This window comes from Mchenga conophoros, linkage group LG18 (genome assembly GCF_057382185.1).
Source record: "Mchenga conophoros isolate Kocher_MC1m ecotype Shallow Benthic linkage group LG18, M_conophoros_male_GT1.1, whole genome shotgun sequence".
Classification (NCBI taxonomy): Eukaryota; Metazoa; Chordata; class Actinopteri; order Cichliformes; family Cichlidae; genus Mchenga; species Mchenga conophoros.
The window spans coordinates 16,018,229-16,043,665 of NC_140543.1; the positions used below are offsets into that span (position 1 = coordinate 16,018,229).

The following is a 25,437-nucleotide window of genomic DNA, read 5'->3' on the forward strand; positions in this document are numbered from 1 at the left end:
CAGGAAGGGCTGTCAATAGATCCCTTTATGAGGTGGTGAGGGGGGAATTAGGCCCTCAATGGAGGGGACTAAGCCATGTAGGACATGTGCCCACACTCAGGCCTGACCTGTTTGTTTTGATGGCAGCACGAGACCGGCGTGACTGCAGGCCTTGTTTACTTTGGACGTGTCAGGAAGAGGACAGTTCCCACTTGATAAGAAAAAACTAAGGTGGCCCGATGTTTTGTTTTTGTTGATTTATTTATTTTTAAATTAAAGCAGTAGTTACAAAACAGGGCAAATGGAAAGAGAGGGGAGACATGAGGTCTAAGGGGGTGCTGCAACTATGGTCACTATGCTAACATGCTAAGTAGGTGTAATGATTAGCATGGTTCAATTTAATATTTTTAGCTGGAAATATTCATTCCCTCATTTACTAGTAATAAAAAACTTATCATATCGGAACAATATTAAGTTTGATGACGCTGGAGCCAAAGAATTTGAAACTTATTGGAAAACAAAGGCAGACACACTCCACTAAATCTAGTCACCATCACTTATGCGCAGCAGATTTGGGTAAAGCAAGAAAGAAAAAAAGAAGCATGCATCAGTCTTTTTCTGTTTCAACTGAACAAGCAAAGCAATTTATTTACACACACACACACACACACACACACACACACACACACACACACACACACACACACACCATTTAGTGTGCATCTTACAACAACATCTTTGGGCTTACAAACAAACATAAGCTCAGCATTTTTACCCAACTTTGAATCAAGACAATCAAAAGCGGTTTGGTTTCGTCTCGTGATCATTTCAGCTCATAATGCTCTGAGTAGCATCAAATACCATCTTTCTCTGTCGCCTCAGCTTCTGATTCAGTGGAACACTGGTAGTGTGCGAGACAAGTGCAAGGTAGGAAGCAAAAGATCAAGTTGTGAAAGTGACATGCCAGAAAAATGGAATGAATCACCTTTAAGTGGTCGCGCCGGTCGAGATGTTCAGTACTTTTTGTTTTTTAATAAAAAAACATTGTGGATTTCAAATCAAATGATGATTCAAGGTATACGTAAATGTTTGATCTATGACTAGATCCCACGTGAGATTTTGCCTGGATTTTTCCCCTCTGCAGAGATCAGAGAAAGGTCAGAGGTCAGGGTCAGCTAAAGAGATGCATCTCTGCAGCCTGTAGGGGCTCAAACACACTTATAGTTACTGGCATGTCCTCTCGGCACCCGAGCATCCTGCTGATACTGATCACTGGTCAATAGCGTGTCCTCAGAACAAGCATCTGTTAAAGCACTGTAAACGTGCTAGCGATACACTCTAACATAGAGCACAGAAAATTCAACTCTGATAAAAGACTGTGGTAGAAAAATGAATGGAACACTTCAGTGAAAAACAGGAAGTCAAAACTTCTCGGCAGGTACCTGCGTACAAAGAATCACTACTTTTCATGCAGACTGTGGTTGGAAAACTGTGAATAAACCATAAGAGAGAGAGAAAATAAAAACTGAACAGTCCGTTCCAATGTCTTCTGTACGGTGCTTACGAAGACCGCATACTTTTCAGCAGGGGCTACTTCAGGGTTAGTTCTCAAGCTTGTTAAAAGTCTGAAAAACCGTCACCCTGCCCCAGTGTCTTCTTCAAAAAAAGTGCACTTTTAATGAAAACATGATTCACGCTGAGGAATAACAGTCCAGCCACAAAACCAGCCTCTTAAAAGGCTTCTGTTTAAATTGTATGCAGCTCATGAGGCAACCAATCATAAAAAGTTTACAAAAAGATTAAAGAAAGGATCAAATTGTTACAATCACGGATTGTTTTAACTGACAAAGATCACTATCAGATTCAGTTGTTTTTTTAAAAAGAGCCTCGTGTCAACATGAGGACTAAGAATACAAAATGATGAAGGATGCGATGTGAGAGATGCAAACTAGAAAAACCAGCTTGCTTCCAGACGGTTGAACCCTTTTCTTTCAGTCCATGTAGTGATGCCGAATGCAGAAGTCAAACAGTGTTTAAAAACACGTGTCCCTTTGGCTGATGTCGGTCCAACGAGGGGAAGGAGCGGGCTGTCTGTAGTGATCAGTGGCTATGGCTCGCCAACAGCCAGAGGTACCTTGAAGTGATCAAACAGAGACGAGGAGAGAAGACAGAGGATGGATACTGTGGTAAATGTGGAAAGCTGGGAGATCAGAAGGAGAACCTGGCGGTCGTCCTCCTGATGGATCACTAATGCTAGGAGGTCTGCAGGAGGCGTCTGTAGTGAGGCATGATCTCGTGCTCTGGCAGGTGCAGATTAAACTCCAGCGCCACCAACACGGGGAACTCGAAGGCTATCAGCTCTCTGCGGTTCACTCTGAACCTTTCCTCCAGTTTCTGGCAGAAAAATAAAGCAAGTCCGTGTGAGAGGAAAAAAAAAAAATGCTTCGACTCATAATCTTCTTATTGAGATTTATTTATTTTTAACCCTGGATGTCGTAACACCTGGCCCTGCACTGCTCACAGCACACTTGGCTCAGAAGTGTAAAAGTGACGGCTTTATATTTAGTTGCCGTGTGCAAGAAGCCAACAAATGGTCACAAAAAGTGGAGCATTTGCTACTCTAACAGGGCTTTATATATTAAATATTTCCTTCTCTCATAATCATACGATGCACTTCTTTTATTCACTTGAAATTGAAAACCTGAAACTGCACTTTTTGGAGATTAAACACATTGAAAACTAAAAATATTTAAAAGGTTTGCTTTTATTATGCCGCTGTGGTAATGTGAGGGTGGACTTTAGGACCCTGGGGAACTGGGTGGGGTGTGCATCCAGGTACCAGGTTGCCAGGTGCAACTCAGCACATATCTCACCACACCCAACCAGAGGTTAAGGGTTCAACACTAATTCCCTTGGATTCCCAGTTAAATAAAGCTGTTGTTAAAGCATTGAAGAGACTAGCAATGTGTTACCCTGTAGGGGGGAAAAAAACAAAAAGCTCTCCTATTTAGAGATTCGAGCTTCAGGCCCTGTTCTCACTATTTTTTTTTTTTCAGGTCAATTAAATATTACTAAGTTTTTGAAACACTTTATCTTGTAGACGGCTTATTACAGATGATTTTATTCCATTATGTTATGTTGTGTAGGCTGTTTAAAGTTACACTTGAACCCTGAGGGGTCGATTTTGCCTCATCAGCTACCCACACCCAGCCCAGTGGACTCTGTCACTGAGAGCAGTGAAAAATGATGCTCAAATATTTGGAAAGAAAGCCCTCTCCCTTTGATCAGAGTGAACTGACCCTTTAATCTCTTGTACTGTAATTAAACATTGGGGTTGGATGGGGAAGGGTTGGATGTGTGCATGAGGAAGCTTACATCTATAAGAAGTTTGACCTCCTGTTTCTTCAGATCACCCCCGATCTTGGCTGCCAGCAGGACACAAGCTCCAGCGCAGAGTTTACGGTTCTGCTTGTTTAGTTTGCCTTGGAGAACGAGTTTTTCAAAGTAGACGAAAGCCATGGCCACCGTCGGTTCCTCAAAGCCACACTCATCCTGAGCCAGTTTTCTTATCTCCCTTTTCAAGCTGCACAGAGTTAAAAAAAAAAAAAAAAAAAAAAAAAAAAGAACAAGGAAGGAAAAATGAAGAGAAAGAAGTTGGTAAAGAAAACAAAAGAGCTTCTGTTAAGGTGAATATATTCTGTGTGGTGTTTGTTTTACCTCCTTATTTTGCTGAGTGTCAGCTTTATGTGTGGGAATTTTTCCTTGAAGGTTTCGTTCATGTCCTTTTTGAGGTCAGAGGGTTTCACGTATTCGATGACCGTAGTCTGGAAAAGAAAACCAGAGGTGGTGTCAAAATGACCACACTTTCAATCGAGTAATTAATCCTAACACTTCACACATGATACATTATACTGTGTCAATATTTATTTGAAGAAAAATAAAAAACTAAATGCAGGAGCAGCTGTGTGTAAAGCTGTAGTTGCATAGCAGCAATAACTTGAAGTAACTGCTTTCTCTGGAAAGTTGTGAAAGACCTTTGGCCCACTCGTCTTTATGATGTTGCTGCAGTTCATTGAGGATTGTGGCCTTTCGTTTATGCGCAGCTCTCTCAAGGTCCTGCAGCAGTATTTCAGATGGATTGAGGTCTGGACTTTGAGTGGGTGCAATACTTTGTTTTCTGTTTCACTCATGCTGTTGTAGGTTTGCTGCTGTGCTTGGCATCACTGTCCTGTTGCATGACCCAATTTGTCCTACAGCCCAAATCATCACCGCGCCACCACCGTGCCTGACAGTTGGCAGTAAGTGTGTGGCCACAATGCACAGCACCACGGTAAAACAAATAAAACAACCACAAAAATTTCCAATTATGTCTCGTCCATTTTCTCCTGGCATGACTGGTAAGTCTTCTAAACAAGCTAAACTTGTTCACCACCTGGCTGCTACTTTCCCTCTTAATTCCTATGGAAGCAGTGAGGGTGTATTTAATTTTTCACACACTGCTTCTGCATTTTGACTTTGCCTTCGTTAAATAAATAATGACATTATATAATATGTTGTTCTTCTGAGGTTGCATATGAAATGATTTTGGAACCTAGTAGAGACCAGATTAATTTTTTTATTATGTCCTGACACATAAAACCATAGAAATGATGAAAGAGTGTGTGGTTTGTTTGTTTTTGGGTTTGTTTGTTGTTGTTTTTTAAAACCAAGACTGTAAATTTTTTTAAAATTGCTCCGTGTCACAAAAAGTAGCATTAAAAGACAGTAACAAGATAAACTGATGCCTTTGGCCAAATTTTAATTCATCATGACGGCCACAAACTATTTAGCAGTCAATCCCACACAGATGGTTCTGCTGCTAAAAGCAGGATTTTCAGTTTCTCTGTATCTTTCCATCTTATTTTAGCATTATTTTAATCTTAGTTTTCAGTTTTATATGGTTTATAGATTTATTTTTTTTAACTTGCCTTTCTAATGTCTGTTAAACAATCCTTAGCCACATCATACTCAAAGCATGCCATAACAAGCACTGAGTCACACTGGGAGAGCTTAATGTGTGGGTGTGAGTTTGGGCTAGGAGTTAGATCCCCGTCGAGGCCTGTCTATTAATCCCAGGATTAAAGGTCCATAAAAAAAAAATTGCTTTTGTTGCTCTGGGATGGTGAATTTGTAGTTTGAGAGCTGATAGGACCAAATAGGGAACCTTCCTTGGGTGCAACCCATTTACTATGCAACGTCGCCAGAAATACAAAGAAGACTTTCAATATGCACAGATAATTTTATCCCCTGTTTGAACCTGAAAGCTTGAGAGTCAGGTCTCCCAAGCAGCCTGTGTCCAATTCCTGAAGTGCTGAGAATTCACTGCTTCCATTGCGGTAGTAAACACAATAGCTATTGTTGTCAAGAGTAATTGGAGGAAGAGAGGACAAAAAAACCCTGGCCTTGACTAACATTTCAACTATGTCAGTACTCGTTGTGCATTCTGCCAGTCTCCACAGCGAAAACTGAACCCTGGAAAGAATGAGGAGGGAATCGGGCCGTTTTGTTTTTTCCCTCGCTTTTCAAACCAAAGTAAAACATCCGCGCTTTTCCGGAAAAGTAAAAAGAATGATTAGTGTTGAGGGAGAGCCACAGTAGCTCTTTAATAGCTACTGCCAACTACACAGAGATAAAGTATCTGCATCGTTTCAGGCCCAAAGCGGTGGGAGAGCGTCTCATCCAGTGACCTTGCTGATAAAGACTAAATAAGCAGATAAAACTGAGGATTTTTTATTTTTGGTGAAGGAACCCTTAGACAAATATTTCTGGTTTTATTGTTCTCTGTTGTGGTGGGAAAACTGAGCACAGAAGCCCAGCATGATAAAAAAAAAAAAATTAAATAAAAAATACCAGTGAGATATTTCAGAACATTTCAACAAAACATCTCAAAGCAAATGAAGCTGCGGATAAAAACCACCATTCCTTTCTGCTCTCAAGAGGCTACGAGGCAGCAGTTGCTGCTGCTGTTGTGATTGTGATGTATTAGATTAGTATTTTCTCACCATGTAAGAGGGGAAGATGAGGACTCTCTTGTGTTTACCACAAGGCCATTGTGGGTCATCCAGCAGATTAGGGTCGTACTCGCGAAAGTCCCCGAAATCATTCCCTGCCATTTCCACGCAGACAACGAAGGTTGAGTCAGATTTAGAATTTCATGCATTTCCTTTTTCAATAAAAATATACAGTTAGGGCCAAAAGTGCTCGGACAGTGAGACCGTTCTTCTATTTGTACACCAACACAGAGCATTTTAAGATCAAATAATCATGGTGTGACTGACATGTGGACTTTGAGCTTTAATTCGACAACTTTACCCAAAATATTTGGCATTAAATGTTTAGGAATTACACCGAGCTATAGACAACGGGCGATTATGGTTGAAAGACTCAAATACAGACTGAAAATGGAAGAAGAATACCAGACTGGGAGAAATAGTTGCCATACAAAGTGAAGAAATTACTTAAATTAAAGTAACTTAAATTATTAGAAGAGGCAGATTTGCTCCAACTCATTGTTTTTCTACATATAAACAAAGCAAATAAAATAAAGTTATAAATGTTTAGGAATTAACAGCCATTTTTATTTGTAGTCCCCCATGTTCAGAGGCTCAAACAATCAGGTGACTGACTGATCCTTATCCACTTGTACCGAGAAGCGTCGTCTCATCAGTTCTGCGGCGTTTGGCTGAATCTGAGCAGAGAGCATAGCCCTGGCCACGTCACAGTCCAGCCTGCTATCAGCGCTCACATCATAAACAAACACTAGTGGCCCAGTTGCACTGGCAACCATACAAGCCCACAACACAACACCTCCTGTAGCACATTTAGCAGGTAATGTGGTTGAATCACAGACTGTTTCTTTTCACTTTATTTGAATATAATTATTATTATTATCATTATTATTTTGTACACTATTCTGATATGAGGAAATCTTGCTTTCAAGATTTTTCTTTTGGATTGTACGGGCTCTTTTAAGTTTGTTTAGATGCTCTCTGACAAAGTCTAACTTGTCCTTCCTGTTTTTATGTGTAACCAATAGCTGTTGCTGATCTGGATGGTGAAATGCTTCTTTTTAAGAATGAGACAGATTTTTTTAGCCTAATTACGGCCTCTCAGCTCCAGACGTTTTATCTAATCAGTTTGTCGTGAATAACAGGGTCTCACCTGGCCTAGAAATGCTCATCAGTGAGCTGTCCAATTAATTTTGTGCCTCTGAAAGATGTGCAAGGCTTTTGTTATACCCTATGAATTAAAGCTTAATGTTTGTACTTCAATCACATCTTGATTTAAAATAAACTGATGTGGTGTACAGAGACAAAATTGCCAAAAAAAAACCCCAACAAAAAAAACAAAAACAACAAGCCCTCATTGTCCAAACACGTGGACCCAACTGTAGTAAACGATGAAAAGGTAAAGCCTGCAAACCAACCTGTGTCTAAGCTGCTCTGGTTGCTGTTGGCTCGGGCCAAGCTGAGGCTGCGGTGGCTTGCGTTGCGAGACTGAGAGAAGGACGAGGTGGAGTCGATTGTGTTTCTTCGGCCACCCAGCACATAAGTGGGATACAGGAACTGGGTGTACGACACAGTCTGCAAACACAGATACAAATTATTATGTCTATTCAGTAGAGCCAAAAAAAAAAAAAAGGACTTGCTCGCTCTGATGTTAAACCCGTTCAACCTATTAATGTTATCAGATCCGTTTTCCAGCACAAGAGGACCACAAATAAGTATTAGCACTAACAGTGTCCCAGTATAACGTACCCATGAGACATCACACACAATAACAAGAGACTGGAACTGACTTGGCTAAAAGGAATGCAGTTGTTATTAATGTGCTTAATTGCACATGGGGCGTTTGGACTCCCCTGACAGCAAAATAGTGCCAAAAAATAAAAAAATAAAAAAAAGGCTCATTGCACAGGGTTCTGAAAAAAAAAAAAAAAAAAAATCATCTCGCTAAGCACTAAAAAATAAAAGCCTTTCACTTCATTTTCCTCATTTATGAAAACTAAACAATGTTTATAACCAACATTAATATTTAAATGGAAGTAATTTGTGCGAGAAGAAACTTTTATAAAATTCTACCTTCTGTAGCAACTAGCAAGCTAGTTTGCTAGCTAACGTCCATCAACAGTACAACACTTCTGAACTATTACGATGCTAATGTGCCATTTTTAGCCAACCTTAACCATTTTTGGCCTTTCTGTATGTGCAATAATGTGCACAAGTCCCTCATTTCTTTATAATTTGCTGGAAAAATGAGAAATCTTTGCTAAAACATATGTACAGTTCTCCAGACCTCTATAAGGACATTCAAAGCTCTTCTTTGGATGTTGGCTAACAATCTCTGTTGAGACGATCACACACTGATTCAAAAATGTTGACGTTCTGGCTCTGGAGAGGCCACGACCAAAATCTGACTGCACTTCATGCATTCATAATTCCATCAGTTTTGATAAGATCTCAAACACCACTGGCTGAAATGCAGACTCAAACCATGACAGAGCCGCCACCATATTTTACAGACAGCTGTAGACACTCACTGTTATACCTCGGTCCTGACCTTTGTACATAAAGATGACGATTTAAACAAAAAAATTAATTTAAAAAAAATGGATTAATAACTCCATAAGACCTGTTGCAGATGACCTTCAGTCCAGTTCTTGTGCATTTTGCCCCTTTCTCCCAGTTTCCTTTCCCTAAAAATGGCTTGATGCAAACACTGACACAATTTTAGCAAATAGTATATGGATCAACTGAAAGGACAGATGTAGCTCTAGACTGCATTTTTACTCATTTCTTCAGGCCATGCTTTTCAGATATTGTCCTTGTTTTAGGTCAGCCACTTCTTTTATTTTCCACCTGTCTTTGAGTTTCTGGCTAATAGCTCTTTTGAAATCCCCTTGTTGGTGTAAAAATCCTGTTTTATGCTGTGTTATCTTTGGCTTTCTTGTAGATTCAAATAACGAAGTGAGAACAATTTATATGTTTTGTAAAAAGTAAGGCACTTGTAACAAAGTTCCTAAAGATACTTTGCAAAGTTGTTGGGTATTTGTCGATGACACCCTCGAGTTAGGTGCCTTTTTATCAAAGACAAACTTAAAAAAAAAAAAAAAAGCTTTAAAAGTTATACCAAAGTCTGACTTTTGGAAACAAGATATAAAGAAATGAGTGGTGGTTTAAGACTTCTGTATCAAGTATCCAGTGAAGTGTCCCAGTAAACACACCAATCTATATTGATCCACCACACATACACATATTTGCTGGTTTCTCACCTTTCCATCTGCTCCCAACTCCACTCCCTCCAGCCCAATCACCATCTCCCTGGCGCCTCCTGAAGGATGCCGCTGACGCCCTCCTTCCAGCTTTGCATCCCTAACGAGAACAAGACTTTTTTTTTTTAAAAAACACATCTTTCCTGATACAAAGTTTTCCTGCAGCTTCTTTAAACTCCTTTTCCTTAGCAATCTTTCAGAGGCCTGTTCTAGCTCACCTCTTCACTTACACACTCTCCATTTCACAGATTTGGGTCCTGCATTGATCTGAGCTCATCAGCTGGCCTAGTTTCTGTAACCGCTCGTGTCTTTGGGTGCATCTCGGGGCAATCAGTAATAAAGTGCGCCCTTGGGAGGCAGGACGGAGTAGAGTACGGTTTCGTTCTAGCAGGCAAGCCTCTTCAAACTCAGCTGCTGCCTGAAATGCCATACTGCTGTGGGAGATTTGTAGGTCAAAAGCTCTCCTGAAGCAGAAAACAGATGGCCAAAGAGGGAAGTGTGTCGGTGGAGCTTGACCGACACATGGCCCAAATCAAATATACCATAATTAAAGTAAACACTGTTTACTGCTAAGATTTAACTTGATGCGATATTTTTAGGTCGCTGTCAGTAAAAGCTAATTTAAATTGTGTACAGTGACAGAGAAGATTACATGCCTGCAGTCTGCCACAAAGAATAACCGATAACACTGATGGTAAGCTGAAGGCTAAGTCTTTCCAGCGATTTGTGATTAAAAGGTTGGTAGAAAATTAAAATGCTCTAAGCAGGAGCTGATATTCATGTTCTCCCATTTTTCCTTGGGTTGAAATAAAGTCCACAGCTATTAAAATGTGGCCTGTTTGCTGACAGATAAATTTCCACCTGTGTTTGTGTTACATTAACTTTAGCCTTATCTCAATATTTGTACTGTTGCAACATTTCACAGCGGCGGCAGAAAGTACAGGCTCTACACAGTCTTGTTTTTCTGCGGCCCCCTTATCTTTCCTTTCCTTTGTCTTGCATTCTCTTTAAAATGTCGTTCATACACAAAGCGTTAACGACACGGCGGTTCCTCACATGACTATGCCAGTGTTTTGTTGACATGTGGGGCCAATCGGCTTTCATGAAAACAGCGTTATCTGGCAGACGGGCACGGCAGGACACGATGATGACAGATGCATCGTAGACACGGAGATCCCCAGGCAGTGGACCTCTTACAGAACAGTGAAAATCAAAGAAGAAAGGGGGGAAAAGAAGAGATGGGAAGCTTTCTAGGGAGAGCGCTTTTCTATGAAGCCATCCAGAAAATAAAAAGGTTTTGCTTCATTTGGTTGAGAATACAGAGAAATGAAAGGAAATGACAGGAAAAGCTGCTCAGCAGCATGCACGAATAGGAATCACTGGCGCCAAACATCTGTATGTTAGTATTGGTGAAATTCTTGCAAAGTGTTCGTCACGCATGCTTCGAAATTCAGCGTCAAGAAAGTAAAAATAACCACAGCTTAAACAACTTTGACCCCATTACAAATACTTCATAGTTCACACGAACAGTCGAGGGTGACTGCTTCCAATTATATTCCAAAGTCTTTTTTTTTTAACTTCAAATATCCCTGTGAGGAAATTCATCCCGCATTCGATCCATGTAATTTTTTCCACTCCGATGCCAGAAGTGTTCCTTAACGTGCCAGAGAAACATCGGAATCCAGCGCTGCTAAAGAGGAAACATGCAAAGTCTACACGGGAGTGTTTGAACTCAAAGAATTAGCCCATGAAAAGACAGTGATGACCCACAGCCTGAGGTTTAACCGCCTGAAGCCTGCTGCATTCCACCTTCTTAGTTTACGAAAGTCCGAGCTGGACTTTGAGCTGCAGATTTAACCATGTATTTAACTTCTGTATTGAAAATTTGCAAAATTACTCAAGATGCAAGGCATACCAGTCTGCTGAATGTACTCTGAAAATAAATAAATAATTTAAGTAACAAGTTGTCTAATAAAATATTTTTGAGTTTTGGCTGTCCCAGCCAAAGTCGAGCTGGAAATGGGCGATTAGCGTGAAGGAGCAGTGAAACATGCTTATCGGAGAGCCCCGGGAGGTTTATTAACCCTTGACCTTGCACTGATTGGCTGGCTTAGGAAATTCCCCGCTCTTCACTAAGCCGTGGTGTGTTGCTTTTCTTTCTGTGCATTGTTTCCTCTGGTGTTTATCTGTCGCCCTTTCTCTTTCACTTCCTCCAAAACACACCTTTTTTTTTGGGGGGGGGGGGGGGGGGGGGGCGTCAGAAGTAAGGCCATACAACAGCTAAACTCCCCAACACAGGGCTCATGTTGCTTTAAAAGAAAAGCAGGAAAAATTATCTATAGATAAGATCTACGCCGCTAAGACATGTAAACCCTGGCAGTTAAAAAAGAAGTGGTTAATAACATGTTATAAGTGTGCAGACAATAGAAATCCTAGTCTGTCAGCACAGTGGAGAATTAAAATCAGTTGACTACACACCGAAAACGTCTATTTCTAATAACCAGGTAAGGTTCATATTAAATGCTGAATAGCGAAGCCAGCAACAGCTGCAACAGACAAGAATGGGTTGACTTGAACAAAGAAGGATGAGTGCCCAAGAGCCACCACGGGAAAAGTATCACAAGCAACAAGCATTAGGCGACAATCTAAGTCTTAAAGTCCTTGTTAGATTACTTTAAAAAAAAAAACATTTTTATTAACCTATTAAGATAAAAATGCATCCACCAAAACAAGAGGGATGAGGAAAACAAAGGGAAAGAGGAAGCACAGGTTGGAGGACGTTACGACGTTCGGCATGCCGTAGGATACATACCCCACTTGGCTACAATCTCGATAGGGCAGGACAGAAAATACACTATAGAAGGATCTTCTGCCACTGATAAGGACTATCCTACAAAAACAAAAATGGCAAACAAGCTAATCAACATCTATCGGACAAGATGCACAGGTTACACTTGGTAATAGTTTGCAGTAACAGAATGAACTGAACATTCTTGGTGTGTTATTCTGAGTTTCTTGCAGTTTGGCACATACACTCAGTTTGTGTGTAACAGTGATGCGTTTGTTACAAGACCTTATTTTTAATAACTAAGGCATCCAATCAGAGCCCATTTCCCGATGACCTGAGGTCAACAGCACAGTGAGCAGAACGGCTCTGACTTTAACTACAACAACCTCATAATTCCAGCTTCCTAACTCGGGCTCGCAGACACGTGGTGAACCTTATTACTACAAATCAGCATCAGGAAACAAACTCCACACGAGGGTCTCAAAAAGCTGAGTCTTTCAACATCAGCTGAAAACTGGATAATAATTTCAGAGGTGGTACACTGCAATGTTATCCAAATGTTGGATAAAATAAGTGAAGACTAACTCAGAGCTACACTTTGAGACAATTGAAAATCACCAGAGCACGATTGTGCCACGCAAATCACCGATAAATAAAAGCTAACTGAACTCTCGTCTAAATCCAAACGAAGTGGCAGTGATAATAAGAGTCACCCCGTCAGTATTACACAGACACGCTCCCTAGATACGTTGACCTCAACTTCAACATCAGAACATTTCTGCCAAAATTTGTTTGCATTTAAAGATTTGCGTGCTGCATTCATGCTACAGCACAGTCATCTTATAATTTAGTAGCGAGTGATTTGTGGCGTGATTACAGAATTTGTGACAGTGATCAAATAAAGATTAACATCAAAATTCATCAGATTCTTCTGCACGTGCAGGATTGGCAGTTGCATCTATCTATAAGCTGAAACTGTGGCCGGGGCCTGGCCTGCTTGTCTGCGATGTGGCTTGTAATGTGAGAAACATCCATACTGCAGTTCATTGACTGGGGCAGCCTCCATTATTCAGTGAGGACTTGTATCGACTGCGGGGAGGCGATGTTTGGCTTCATACCTTCCATTGCGCATATCGTGTTGCCTCATGTTCTTTACGAAGTGAACCTTCTTGAAGCTCTTTGGTCGGGGTGAACCCGATAGGGTTCGGCATCTGAAATGTAAAACAAACAAAAAACTTAGAAACAGACAGTTCCCCCCAAGTGGGGCGCACGACACTGTGCTAAGTGACTCATGTTGAGACACAGAAATACACAGGAATGGTAAAAAGAAAGCAAACCTTTTTTTAGCTTTAAGGTTTTACATATTGGTACATTATACATTTTTTTTTTAAAAATAAAATCATATAATCCTTACCAGTAATACTAGGGCTGTGCGATATGACCAAAATCTCATATCCCGATATAAGAATTCTATCGTCCGATAACGATATAAATCACAAAAATGTAACATTTTCTGTAAATTCTGTGAATCTCGACTTGTGGGAAGTGTTTCCAGCTGCGAATCATGTAGCTGGAGTCGAGTGTTTTAACCGATGTATGAAACTATACATTTTTAGACATAAGTTGTAAAGGCCGCCATTTTCTTTGTGAGCATTTATTACACGGCGTGCTGCGGGGGAAAGCCTGTTCTAACGTTTGAGTCTAAGGTTTATTTTTTTAGCACCTGGCGGATCTTTTTTACTTCTCATCAGTAAATAATCTGCTCTGTCATGTGATTCAGTTTATTTTGAAAAGTCTCAACAGGATATTGAGCTTTATTGTGAAAGGTTTATGTGGAACATAAATAAGCAGACACGATGGTTTTACCGTCGTTGTTGCTAACGACAACGCATAAAAACAGGCGCTAGTGTGGTTATATTAAATATAAGAGAAAGAGAGAACTTTAAGAAATTAACATAGCCACTACAGTGACCATCAAAACGGTGAAAAAAATATTGCCGTAAACAGTTTATTTTGCGACACCACGAAACAAACAATGAAACGATAAATGTTTTTATATCGTCATCCGATATATATCGTTATATCGAACAGCCCTAAGTAATACTGTGCAATACTGCAAAAATGTTTGTATCAAACAAGGTAAATACAGAGCCAGTAATGTCGATACCAACACTGACATAGATACTTTTGACCTACAAAAGCACCTTATGTAGGCGATAGCAGTGTGTCATGGTTGCTGAGATGATCACCATCAATTTGCAAATTGTGAACATATTTTAATGGACGGCTAAATCTCTGTGATTTTTACTTTTTTTTTTTTTTTTTTTTTTTTTAACTTCAGCTTTTCGTGTATTTGAAGCGAGGTTTTTGGAGACCAGGGATGTAAAAGTGTCCGTTTCCAAAAAAGCAAATTATTTAACTAAATTCAGTGAGCTACATTCTGAACTCAGAGGATAGAAACAAAGTATCGATCTTATCGTGCCATTATCAATCCAATACCAGCATACTGATACTAATCAATATTTGAATTGATCTGCCCACCTCTACATACCAGACCTTAAAACAAGCTACATACAGCCTCAGAAAACACATAGTCCTTGTTTAGTTAAGAAAAACTAATATGCAGAAGCAGTGTGGGAAAAGCTAAGTGCCATAAGAATTAAGAGAGAAAGAAGCATCCAGGTTGTGTTAATCAAATACTCATGATTAATAAAACAAATGTAAATGTGAGTAAATGCCTCTATAAAGGCAGTCATTTTGGCAGTTTGCATGTCTGGGGCATTGGGGTGTGTGTTAAATCAATGTCTTCTTGCAAAGCCTTTGGACAGACGAGACCAAAGCTGAGATGTTTGGCAGAGGGGTGATGATTTGAGTGGTTTTTGCAATCAGAGGATCTGGGTAACTTTCAACCACTGAGGTAAAAAGAAAAAAAAAAAGGAATCAAGGTGTTGCAACGGCCCAGTCAGAGACCAGACCTCAACCTGATTAAAACGCTGTGGAGGGACCTGTGCATAAATGAATGCCTGCAGCGTTGAAATCGACTAAACTTCCTCTAAAATTTTGAAGAGACTGATGAAGTCATACAGAAAAATATTACATCAAGATATTGCTGCTAACGTTTCTACCTGATGCAGCTGTGCACGTAGTTTTTCACACTATGCTTCTGCATGTTGAATATGTCTTCATTAAATGAATGTGTGACGATTTTGTTTTTAAACACGTCCAAATATGTAAAAGCTTAATGAAAGAAGGTGTTTTTCCCCCCTTTCCACATGACTGTAGTAGCAGTGTGAACATGTAAAGCGTTTACCTGCGCAGAGGAGCATTTTCTTCAATGTCCTCTAGAGTTTCAAGCGACGAGCGCTGAGAGATGAGCCTTCGTCTGGGGGGGCACATAGAGGGGAAGTTACATGTTACGGGATATGAAGAAATATCAACATCACACCAACACTTCACAAGTTCAACAGTCAGCTTTAAGAGGAACTACCTTTTGAATAATTCTTTCCACTGGGTCAATGTTATATTTTTAGTCTGTACTCAAAAAGGTTGAATGTTTAACACCCAGGTTTAAAAACAATACGTGTGGTCAGCAGTGGCCTGGAACAAAGGTTAAACTGTGGTTTCCAATTTTAACTTTAATTTTAAGTTTCTATAAATTCTGAGATTAATTTGCAAACACCGGTTTTGGATGGTTGACTTATAACTGTCATCAGCGAACGCCACTGTGCCCCTGTGTGGTCAATGATCGCCCCCCCCCCACTCAGTCTTGCGTGGATCACAGTGAATTTTCCAGGATCAGAGCTGCTGAGAGGATAACGAGCTGGCTCTGCGAGCACTTTGTGTAACACATTTGGTCACAGATGGCCTTTATTTCACACTTAAGTTGCTCGACTCAACAGTCTAATTCTGCTGGATCGCTTTTATATGATCAGCTGCCAGTTTCAGAACAAACCCACATGTGACAGCTAAGAAGGTCTGAGCCGTGCCAAAATTAGGTTATAATTGCACGTTTAGCACCACAATAACAACATGTCCTTCAAAAAAAAAAAAAAAAAAGTGTCTACATTTAAAGGAGTGGAAATTAACGTATTAGAGGTCAGATAAGAAAAAGCTCACACATTTCCCCAGCGGGTTATCTGTCATGACGTAGAAGACAAATCTGTAACAGTGCCAGAGGGTAAATATACTTACTACTGTATACAACGCAGGACTTTTTCCTGCAGAGAGAAATTTGCAAGCAGTCTGTATTAATTGGGGTTTGGATCGCTTGAGCAAACTGTCTGAATTAGCATAAAAATGCAAACATTTCTGTCAAACAGAGGTTGCACACACTTTGACTTTACTGTACAAGGACAGATAATGGTTATGTGCATAGGCACGCTCCCCCCAAATGCCCATTCTGAGCCAGGAAAAAGCCTGTAATTGTGCAGCATCCAATTCTCCTCATAAATTAAGACGTGCTATAGCGCTGCAAGATGCTGCAGCATCAAGACAAACCGAAGACGTCCAACCGGACACACTTCACACCCGCCGGAGCGTTTCAGCTGACCAAAGGGAGAGACGGTAGAGTGTAAAGTAAAGCGGCTGGTTAATAAGTGACAGAGCGTGCAGACAAATGAACAAAAAATAGCTCCGTCCTCAAGGATCCAACACAGGCTGAGTGAACAGTGTATACTAGAGGAGACTGGGTGAGCTGAGTGTTTACATGAGAAGCCAGGCCACTGGAGCAGACAAAAAAAGCTTAAGGCCTTTGTACTGACTAACCTTCTGCACTCAATATAATGGGCCTAATGATCATAAACTGAAGGGGAAAACATCAAGCCTTCATAAAAGACATGAGCAGTAAAATCGGAGTCTAAATGATAAGAATGATCAGACCTGTGGGCAGCTGACACAAACTCTGTCTCCTGCTTGCGTGAGTTGAAAGGGCCATAATAAAAGGGTTTGGCCTGACCTCTCCGTGAGGGTCAGACAAGTGGTGTCATGTGATTTATGGCCAGTCTTACATCATCCTCCTTCAGTGATAACCCTGAGGGATGGACTGGCTGGGTGATTTGGGATCTATGAGTGCAGATACGGAGGAAAGTAAAGGCTTCTCTACTGAACATCGCTTCATTCATTAAACTACTTTATGCTGCATGAGGCTCTTAGATTCAAAACAGGTTGATCGTTTTATATGGAGAATTGTCAATTAACAGTACAGTCCTCTTCAGCGTTGCAGAGCACTTTAAGCTTTTCCAGCTCCTTGTTTTGACATTATGGCTGACAAATTACCATTTTGGTTTGCTCACCACTTTTATCCTCTTTGTTTGCAGCTGCAGCATTTTAGCAACTCAGAAAACGCACACCAGACTCCAAAAGCCCTCCACTACTACTAGTGTATCCTGGTTGTGTAAATAAGCCAGTGTTTTCCAGCAATAAGACCCATGTTAAGGGTATTTCCATGTTGTTTTTAACAGCCTGCATGAAGGAAAAATTTTTAAAAAGTCACAAAATGAATCTTTAAACAGGTTTTACTTGCTTTTCAAGTTTATCTGCATGTATTACTCACATGCTAATGAATCCACTGAAAAAGTTATTCTTTACTGTAACTGTTCTTCCACATGGATGTAAAGAGAGGAGATAGAATCCACATTCCACCAAGACAATGTACAGGGAGTGCAGAATTATTAGGCAAATGAGTATTTTGTCCACATCATCCTCTTCATGCATGTTGTCCTACTCCAAGCTGTATAGGCTCGAAAGCCTACTACCAATTAAGCATATTAGGTGATGTGCATCTCTGTAATGAGAAGGGGTGTGGTCTAATGACATCAACACCCTATATCAGGTGTGCATAATTATTAGGCAACTTCCTTTCCTTTGGCAAAATGGGTCAAAAGAAGGACTTGACAGGCTCAGAAAAGTCAAAAATAGTGAGATATCTTGCAGAGGAATGCAGCAGTCTCAAAATTGCAAAGCTTCTGAAGCGTGATCATCGAACAATCAAGCGTTTCATTCAAAGTAGTCAACAGGGTCGCAAGAAGCGTGTGGAAAAACCAAGGCGCAAAATAACTGCCCATGAACTGAGAAAAGTCAAGCGTGCAGCTGCCAAGATGCCACTTGCCACCAGTTTGGCCATATTTCAGAGCTGCAACATCACTGGAGTGCCCAAAAGCACAAGGTGTGCAATACTCAGAGACATGGCCAAGGTAAGAAAGGCTGAAAGACGACCACCACTGAACAAGACACACAAGCTGAAACGTCAAGACTGGGCCAAGAAATATCTCAAGACTGATTTTTCTAAGGTTTTATGGACTGATGAAATGAGAGTGAGTCTTGATGGGCCAGATGGATGGGCCCGTGGCTGGATTGGTAAAGGGCAGAGAGATCCAGTCCGACTCAGACGCCAGCAAGGTGGAGGTGGAGTACTGGTTTGGGCTGGTATCATCAAAGATGAGCTTGTGGGGCCTTTTCGGGTTGAGGATGGAGTCAAGCTCAACTCCCAGTCCTACTGCCAGTTTCTGGAAGACACCTTCTTCAAGCAGTGGTACAGGAAGAAGTCTGCATCCTTCAAGAAAAACATGATTTTCATGCAGGACAATGCTCCATCACACGCGTCCAAGTACTCCACAGCGTGGCTGGCAAGAAAGGGTATAAAAGAAGAAAAACTAATGACATGGCCACCTTGTTCACCTGATCTGAACCCCATTGAGAACCTGTGGTCCATCATCAAATGTGAGATTTACAAGGAGGGAAAACAGTACACCTCTCTGAACAGTGTCTGGGAGGCTGTGGTTGCTGCTGCACGCAATGTTGATGGTGAACAGATCAAAACACTGACAGAATCCATGGATGGCAGGCTTTTGAGTGTCCTTGCAAAGAAAGGTGGCTATATTGGTCGCTGATTTGTTTTTGTTTTGAATGTCAGAAATGTATATTTGTGAATGTGGAGATGTTATATTGGTTTCACTGGTAAAAATAAATAATTGAAATGGGTATATATTTGTTTTTTGTTAAGTTGCCTAATAATTATGCACAGTAATAGTCACCTGCACACACAGATATCCCCCTAAAATAGCTAAAACTAAAAACTACTTCCAAAAACATTCAGCTTTGATATTAATGAGTTTTTTGGGTTCATTGAGAACATGGTTGTTGTTCAATAATAAAATTATTCCTCAAAAATACAACTTGCCTAATAATTCTGCACTCCCTGTATATTGGAGCTAAAGCTAATTTAATACTGGGACGGATAGAGTTGGTTTCTTTGTTAGATAAATCAGGCAAGCTTTCAAACTTACATTCTTGGCAGTCTCTCTTTATGACCGTGTGGTGCTGCAGTGAATGAATTGCATTAGAAGCCCACAACTCTGCAAGTTACCTGCTTCATTTCATTATCTTGAAAGTTTCTGAGCTACATTTCTTTCCAAATTCTATCAATCAAGTTACCAACCGCTCCATATGCATGTAGGACTATAACAGGAAGAACCCCCCCCCACCCCCCTTAAAACTCTGCAAAGAGTGTGCTAAATGAGAAATAATGTCTCTACATGAACATCAGCAGCAGCACGTGCTTTTAATGCAAAAGATGTTTTCCAAGCTGGTGCAAATCCTGGAAACAATAACACGGGACAGGCCACTCATTCACTTCAGACCCTGCTAGGGAGGGTTAGAGCAATCCGTTTCCATCCAGTCTGGCATTAACTAGGCCCAGTGAGAAGGGTCAGACAAGCGTCCGTGTAAATCAACAGCAGAGTCTCTGAAAGCAACTCCTGCCACTGTTGCCTGGGAAGTGATTTTATTTAAACACCTTTTCTTGAATGAAGTCAGACACAGTGTAAAATTATTTTCACTACAAATGCACACCATGCTCCTGCAATATAAAAAAGAAATGTTTTTGAATGCTATTGACAATCCTGCTAAGCAATGAAGCCGTAAAACTCAAGTTGACTGTTTAGATGTGGAGATTAAACGGTTTCACGCGTACGACCTGTTGGCAGCTTGCCACAGGACACAGTCTTCCATTTTCCTGCAGAGTCGCTGAGTGAAAAATACATGTAATGTTGTGGGCTTATTCACACAAATATAGTCAGGAAAAAGGGAAATGTGATTACTGTGATAAAAAAAAAAAAAAAATATAGCACTCTGGGGAGTTCAGCCCGTCTGGTCCGGAAAGGTTCAAAAGTATAATGAGTACAAACGGGATGTAGCAACAAACGCGAGGAATGAACGGGCAAAAAGGAAACAAGAGAAAAAATAATAATAATAATAATACAATAATTACATCAAAATAACTTTCAAAACACGTTTCACACACAGGCTGATCCTGGTTAATTTTGGGGGCTTTTCTTAGCTTTCCTTTTATCCACGACTCAGACGCCGAAAGATTCAGGGAAGGAAAATGAGGCATTCTTATATAATCCTGAGATTATGCCAACCATGACCTCAGCGAACAGCAATCGGCCCCATAACCAGAAGTATGTGACCCGAACACACAAGACTCCAGAGAGCCATTACGGTGGCTTGTGCTGCTTGTTTTCCAGCCACAGTTTTGCTTCCACATGCAAAAAGGCCTGTTAAAATACTTTAAAGTACGTGTTTCTGGGTAATCTAATAGTGATGGGAATATAACCCACGCAGGATGTGATAAGACTCAACCTGCCTGTGTTTTACAGGGGAAACAATATAATGAACATTGCTCTACACCTCAGGCAGACAGCACCAGATGGTACTCACTATTATATATTTAAAGCACAGCTCTTGGCTGATTCTTGATGGATGAACGCTGAGGAGTGGAATATGAAATTAGCTATCGTTTCCACGCATTAGATTCTGATGAGGATATTGTCTGAAGCAGCTTTGGGCTCAGAAAGTCTATTTTGGCGGCACATCAGAGGCTCTTCGGCTTCCTCAACGAAAGCAGGATTGAAGGCCAAAAAGTCTGAGGGGAGAGTGTGTCTCCGATTCCCCTGGGAGAGGAAGTGGAGGACAGAAAATACAGAGCTGAGAGCCAGAGCTGCTCCTCAGAAAGCCCGGGCATCCTGCCTCTCCCGGCGAGGGACCTCTGTACACGTTTCCACCAGCTGCCCTCAGAAAACAGGCCAGGCACTGTGCAGAGCGCTCGTCTGTCCGCACGCTGGTAGAATATGGCCGCGCTCAATCAGCAGGTTGCATATTTCTCGACATCAGAATTCATTTTATGTGGGCGTCCTTCGAGCGGATATCAAAAACAGGGGGTAAAGTCAGGCTTTAACAAATTCTGACTGTATTTGCAAAGCAGAATAAGAAGCATCAAATCCATTTTCTTAACCGCTTATTCAGCTGAGGATCTTTGGGGGATGGAGTCTCTCCCAGCAGAGGCGGGGTAAAAAACACAAACCGGTCGCTGGTACATCACATGGCAAAGCAGAAACTGGATCCAACATGTGCAACACTGTGGCTGGAACTCAGTATTTCTCGGGTGCTGAGCTTATTAGCACAAAATATGAAAAGCTGGCAGGTTTGTACAAGCTGACTTCCAAGTATTTAAAACCAGCATTTAAAAGCAAAAGCTTATCGTAATCTTTAAGATGTGTAATGATTAACATTTGAAAAGTTTGGCTTCTAATGATCTGCAGCCTGACCAATACTGGATACCAATGTTTTAAAAGGTGAAAAAAATAAAAATATGATATCAGCAATGAATGTCACAAATCAATCTGCAGCTTACTGTGAAGACGCTGCTTCACTACTAGGGATGGGGCAACAATACAGCATAGTATGGTGCTATTATGCATAGCGATATTGTGTGTGTAAATACTCTGGTGATGCTACTATACTTTAAGAAGAGGGCTAATCTCCTGCAATATATTAAATCAGCTAGCTCGCAACAATATCGTGTTGAGAGTGAAATATGGGATGATTCCCCTTTCTACTGATTGATGAGCTCTGATGCTACTCTGCTACCTGTGCTACAGACACCATAGAGTAAACAGGAGCTGAAGCCCTCTGCTGGACAAACTATGTGATGACACCCTGATCAACTTAACAGAGATCTGCATGTTCTACAGGTTAGTTTTCATACTAGTGAATACTGCACAACATATGAACCAATACCACTTCTTTTTTATTATTACAGCAACTCTCATTAGTAGATATGTTGTTTGGTTCAATAATGCTGCCTCTTGTAAGCTAAACAAGTTAAAATGTGTTAGTGATGTAATGATGTCAGTCATGCATTTTTTCCCCCCCCAATATTTAAATATATAGCAAAAAAGAAAAGTAGAGAATAAGACATTCCAAACAAGTTGATTTGACAAATCAATTTCAGTGCAGTAACTAGGCTCATGAGCGTTTCCCTGTGAAGCAGAACTTCCTGAGAAGTCTGGCACGCCCTTCAGCAGGAGGCGAGGATTTGGATAAAAGACGAGGGGGCTCTGAACAGAGAAGATCTGACGGCAGGTTCTGACAGTGAGAGAACCACAAGATGATCCGCACTGACAGTCGTCCCTCTTCGAGGTGGAGACCTCCAAACTCTCCCCCTTGTGTGAAAATAAAGTAGACAAAGAAGGCAAATAAAAAGACACTCGTGTGAAACAACAAGCCCCTGTTGCATGTGGAGCTGGACAGCAGTGCAGAGTTACAGGATGTTTGCGTCACACAGAAATGAAGTAGACAGCAGGTGTGTGCCAAGTTTTGTCAAGACACTCACTAAAAATAAGCTGAGGACAATTTGACAAAGAGCCGAAGAACGTTTATGTAAGAAAGACAAACAGAGACTGAATAAGATGCTGGATTTTCTCCTCGGGGGGAAACGAGGATGCACAGCTCCATGGTTTGCTGGACTTGTGATCAAAACTATCTGCCCCCCATCCCCTGTGCATATCAGTGAGTCATAAGCCTGCAGGCACCTGCATGGAGTAAAGCATACAGCTGAACTTTTTCCTCATGCTGTGTTGGAAAGACTGATTTCTCAGAAGTGCAAGTATCTTTTGAAAACAGCTGATCATAAGAAACCTGCAAGAAAATTGCCAAGAGTCCATTTATTTGGACGCCCCTCCGTTTTTGTCACACAACAATGAGAAACTACTAAATCAGGGACGCTTAACTTAAGAAAAATAATCTCCTTCATATTTTCAAGACCCATGCAGTGGGGCTGGTGCCCCAAAAAGTGATTTCCAGTGTTTCTGTGTGTTCTTATGTCTAACACCTCTGTTTATTATTGATAAGCAGTCTGCAGTCAACAGGATTTCTGAAGGGGTTATATATGAGATAAAGAATTGACCTGTTTTGCAAGCATCTTTATGACTCTGCATTATTGAACATAACCTGTGTTGTACCTTACGATGAATCCAGTGCTTTTTGATGGCTTAAAATATCTTTATATAACTGTTACATGATATTTGTTGCAACTTCTACTGCATCTCTTTTGAAAAAGACATTCTTAGTGTCGTTGATTGTTTTCCATTCATAAATAAAAGGATGTATAAAAGTCACTTTGCAAGAAAGTGACAGCAGCTTCAACCCCCTAACAGAAATGTTCTTTCTGGCCTAAAATTGCTCAATGTCATTGACGAGAGATAAGTTTGACAAATGTTTCAAAGATCATGGGCCAACAAGTCATTTACAACACCGAATTGGAGTCCTTGCCTGGTTGAATATGGCCCCTGGGGCTTATGTTTGACACCCCATTTCTAAATCATAACATAATAAATAACAACTGATGTAGGAAAGTCTGGAAAGCTAATCATCCTTAACATTTCCTTAAGAACTTGCTGGAACACAACATACCCAATAAAACTGATTTTGGAAAGTGCCATGGTGCTTTAGAAATACTAACAGATATGCAACATACAGTGAGTGTGCAAACACTTTGCAACTTGTTCTCTAATGTGTGCCTTTCTCTTATTTTGTATATATAAGTCTCTTGATTGTGTATATATTCCTGCTGCCTACTATTAATATTTCATTCCTGCACAGTTGCTGTAGAGCACCCGCAATCTCGTTGTACAAGTACAATGCCAATAAAGGGCTATTCTATTCTGCTGGCGAGATTTTAGAAGTGAAAAAGAAAGGTTTGCCTGCGAGATGCACTTCGTGTGCAGTTTAATGAGCAGTCTATGGCGATCCTGCAGTGCAGAAGTGAACTTTGGTCGTTGTGCGCTCAGACAGTGAAGTAAATCCGTTGTGTACACAGTTACCTTGACCTCTGCTGCTCTATCTGTCCGCCCTCCGGGCAGTAGTTCTGGGAGACTTGCCTGGAGTAGGTCGCAGGTAGGATTCCCTGAGTGTACGTCTGCAGCCTCCCTCTAGTCGAGGGTGGGACCGCGGAGAAAGGCGAGCTGAACGTCGAGGGCACAAAAGCGTCGCCCTCCGCGTCTGTACCGACGGGGGGAGCAGTGGGACCCGTCCCAAAACTGGCCCTGCTGCTGGCGTGGAGAGCCTGGTTTGCTAAAGCGAGCGCCTGGGTGGCTGTGGTGGTGGCCGCCGCCGCTGCAGCCGCCGCGGCCGCCGCAGCAGCAGCGGCTCCGTACGCCGAGGGCTCCGTAGAAACCAGGCTCTGTCTAGTCCGAGCTTCCAGCGGGGTTTCCCCTTCGCTCTGACTACCCGCATCGTCCTGCACGGGCCGTCCATCCAGAGAAATGTTGCTGAGAAAGGACAGCGCCGCTTGCCTCCTCCTCGGGTCGATGCGTTTCCGCGTATGCTCGAGACTGGAGTGCTTTATCTGAAGCGTGGCTGTGGATGTGTTGCTGCTCGTGGCAGCCGCCATGGTCCACTTCCAGGTGTCCGAGTCCCACCCTCAGCAGCGGTCTCACCTCGCGGGCATGAGTGCTGATGGGATGGTCGTGCTTGTGTTGGCGAACGGTGGTGCCCGTCTTTTTAAGTACACGCGTTAAACTGGGTGAAAACAGCGAGGTCACGTGTGCGCAGTATTGTGGCAGCACAGGGAAAATTTGGACCAATGAGCTGTCGGGAATACATGTGTTTTTTTTTCTTTTTCCTGACTGCTGAAGCCTCCACTTCTCTGATAGTGCGTGCTAAAATTACATAAACTCCGAGATGTTCGTAACATCTTCAATAAACTTTTTCTACCTGCTGTATTGTTTTTGCAGCCTTCACAATCCTGCAGGGTGAAAACTTTTTTTTTATCCTTCTTTGTGCATTTCTAATTTTATTCATACATGTAGAAACTGGACTTTCTAAATGTGCAGACATGTGTTATGTGCGGGGATCGTTGTGCGCTGATAGAATGGGGGCCTTGCTCTGTTTGTTTTGATAAAATCCATCGGTTTCGTGCACCGTATGAGTCAGCATATCTGAAGCGATAGCGCCATCTGTCCGCTTGTCATGTACTGGGTATGCTTTTTTTTTTGGCCATAACCCAATTAAATATGCCATC

General features: G+C 41.4%; 1 protein-coding gene across 4 annotated transcripts; it reads right to left on the reverse strand.

Annotated features, from left to right (window-relative positions):
- Positions 1–221: 221 nt before the first annotated feature.
- On the reverse strand, positions 222–24,946 carry cables1 (Cdk5 and Abl enzyme substrate 1). 4 transcript variants are annotated; one of them, XM_085253740.1, is made up of 10 exons: positions 24,296–24,946; positions 15,388–15,459; positions 13,196–13,288; positions 12,102–12,179; positions 9,290–9,389; positions 7,445–7,601; positions 6,021–6,133; positions 3,697–3,803; positions 3,355–3,562; positions 222–2,373 (listed from the first exon to the last, which is right to left on the reverse strand). In XM_085253740.1, the coding sequence occupies exons 1-10, from the start codon at positions 24,805–24,807 to the stop codon at positions 2,233–2,235; spliced, it is 1,581 nt and encodes a 526-aa protein (XP_085109866.1). In that variant the 5' UTR covers positions 24,808–24,946; the 3' UTR covers positions 222–2,232. The 4 variants fall into 4 exon arrangements, with proteins under 4 accessions (XP_085109866.1, XP_085109864.1, XP_085109865.1 ...); XM_085253738.1 differs by having other exon boundaries at positions 24,239–24,945; XM_085253739.1 differs by having other exon boundaries at positions 6,021–6,124; positions 24,239–24,944.
- Between the last annotated feature and the right edge of the window lie 491 nt (positions 24,947–25,437).

Excerpts from the sequence above, each read along its gene's own strand:
- cables1 (XM_085253738.1), bottom strand. The coding sequence starts at position 24,807 with ATGGCGGCTGCCACGAGCAGCAACACATCCACAGCCACGCTTCAGATA. Across the intron at positions 7,602-9,289 it reads AGTTGGGAGCAGATGGAAAG|ACTGTGTCGTACACCCAGTT; the intron begins GTGAGAAACCAG and ends CTGTGTTTGCAG. Across the intron at positions 6,134-7,444 it reads CCAGAGCAGCTTAGACACAG|AAATGGCAGGGAATGATTTC; the intron begins GTTGGTTTGCAG and ends TTGTCTGCGTGG.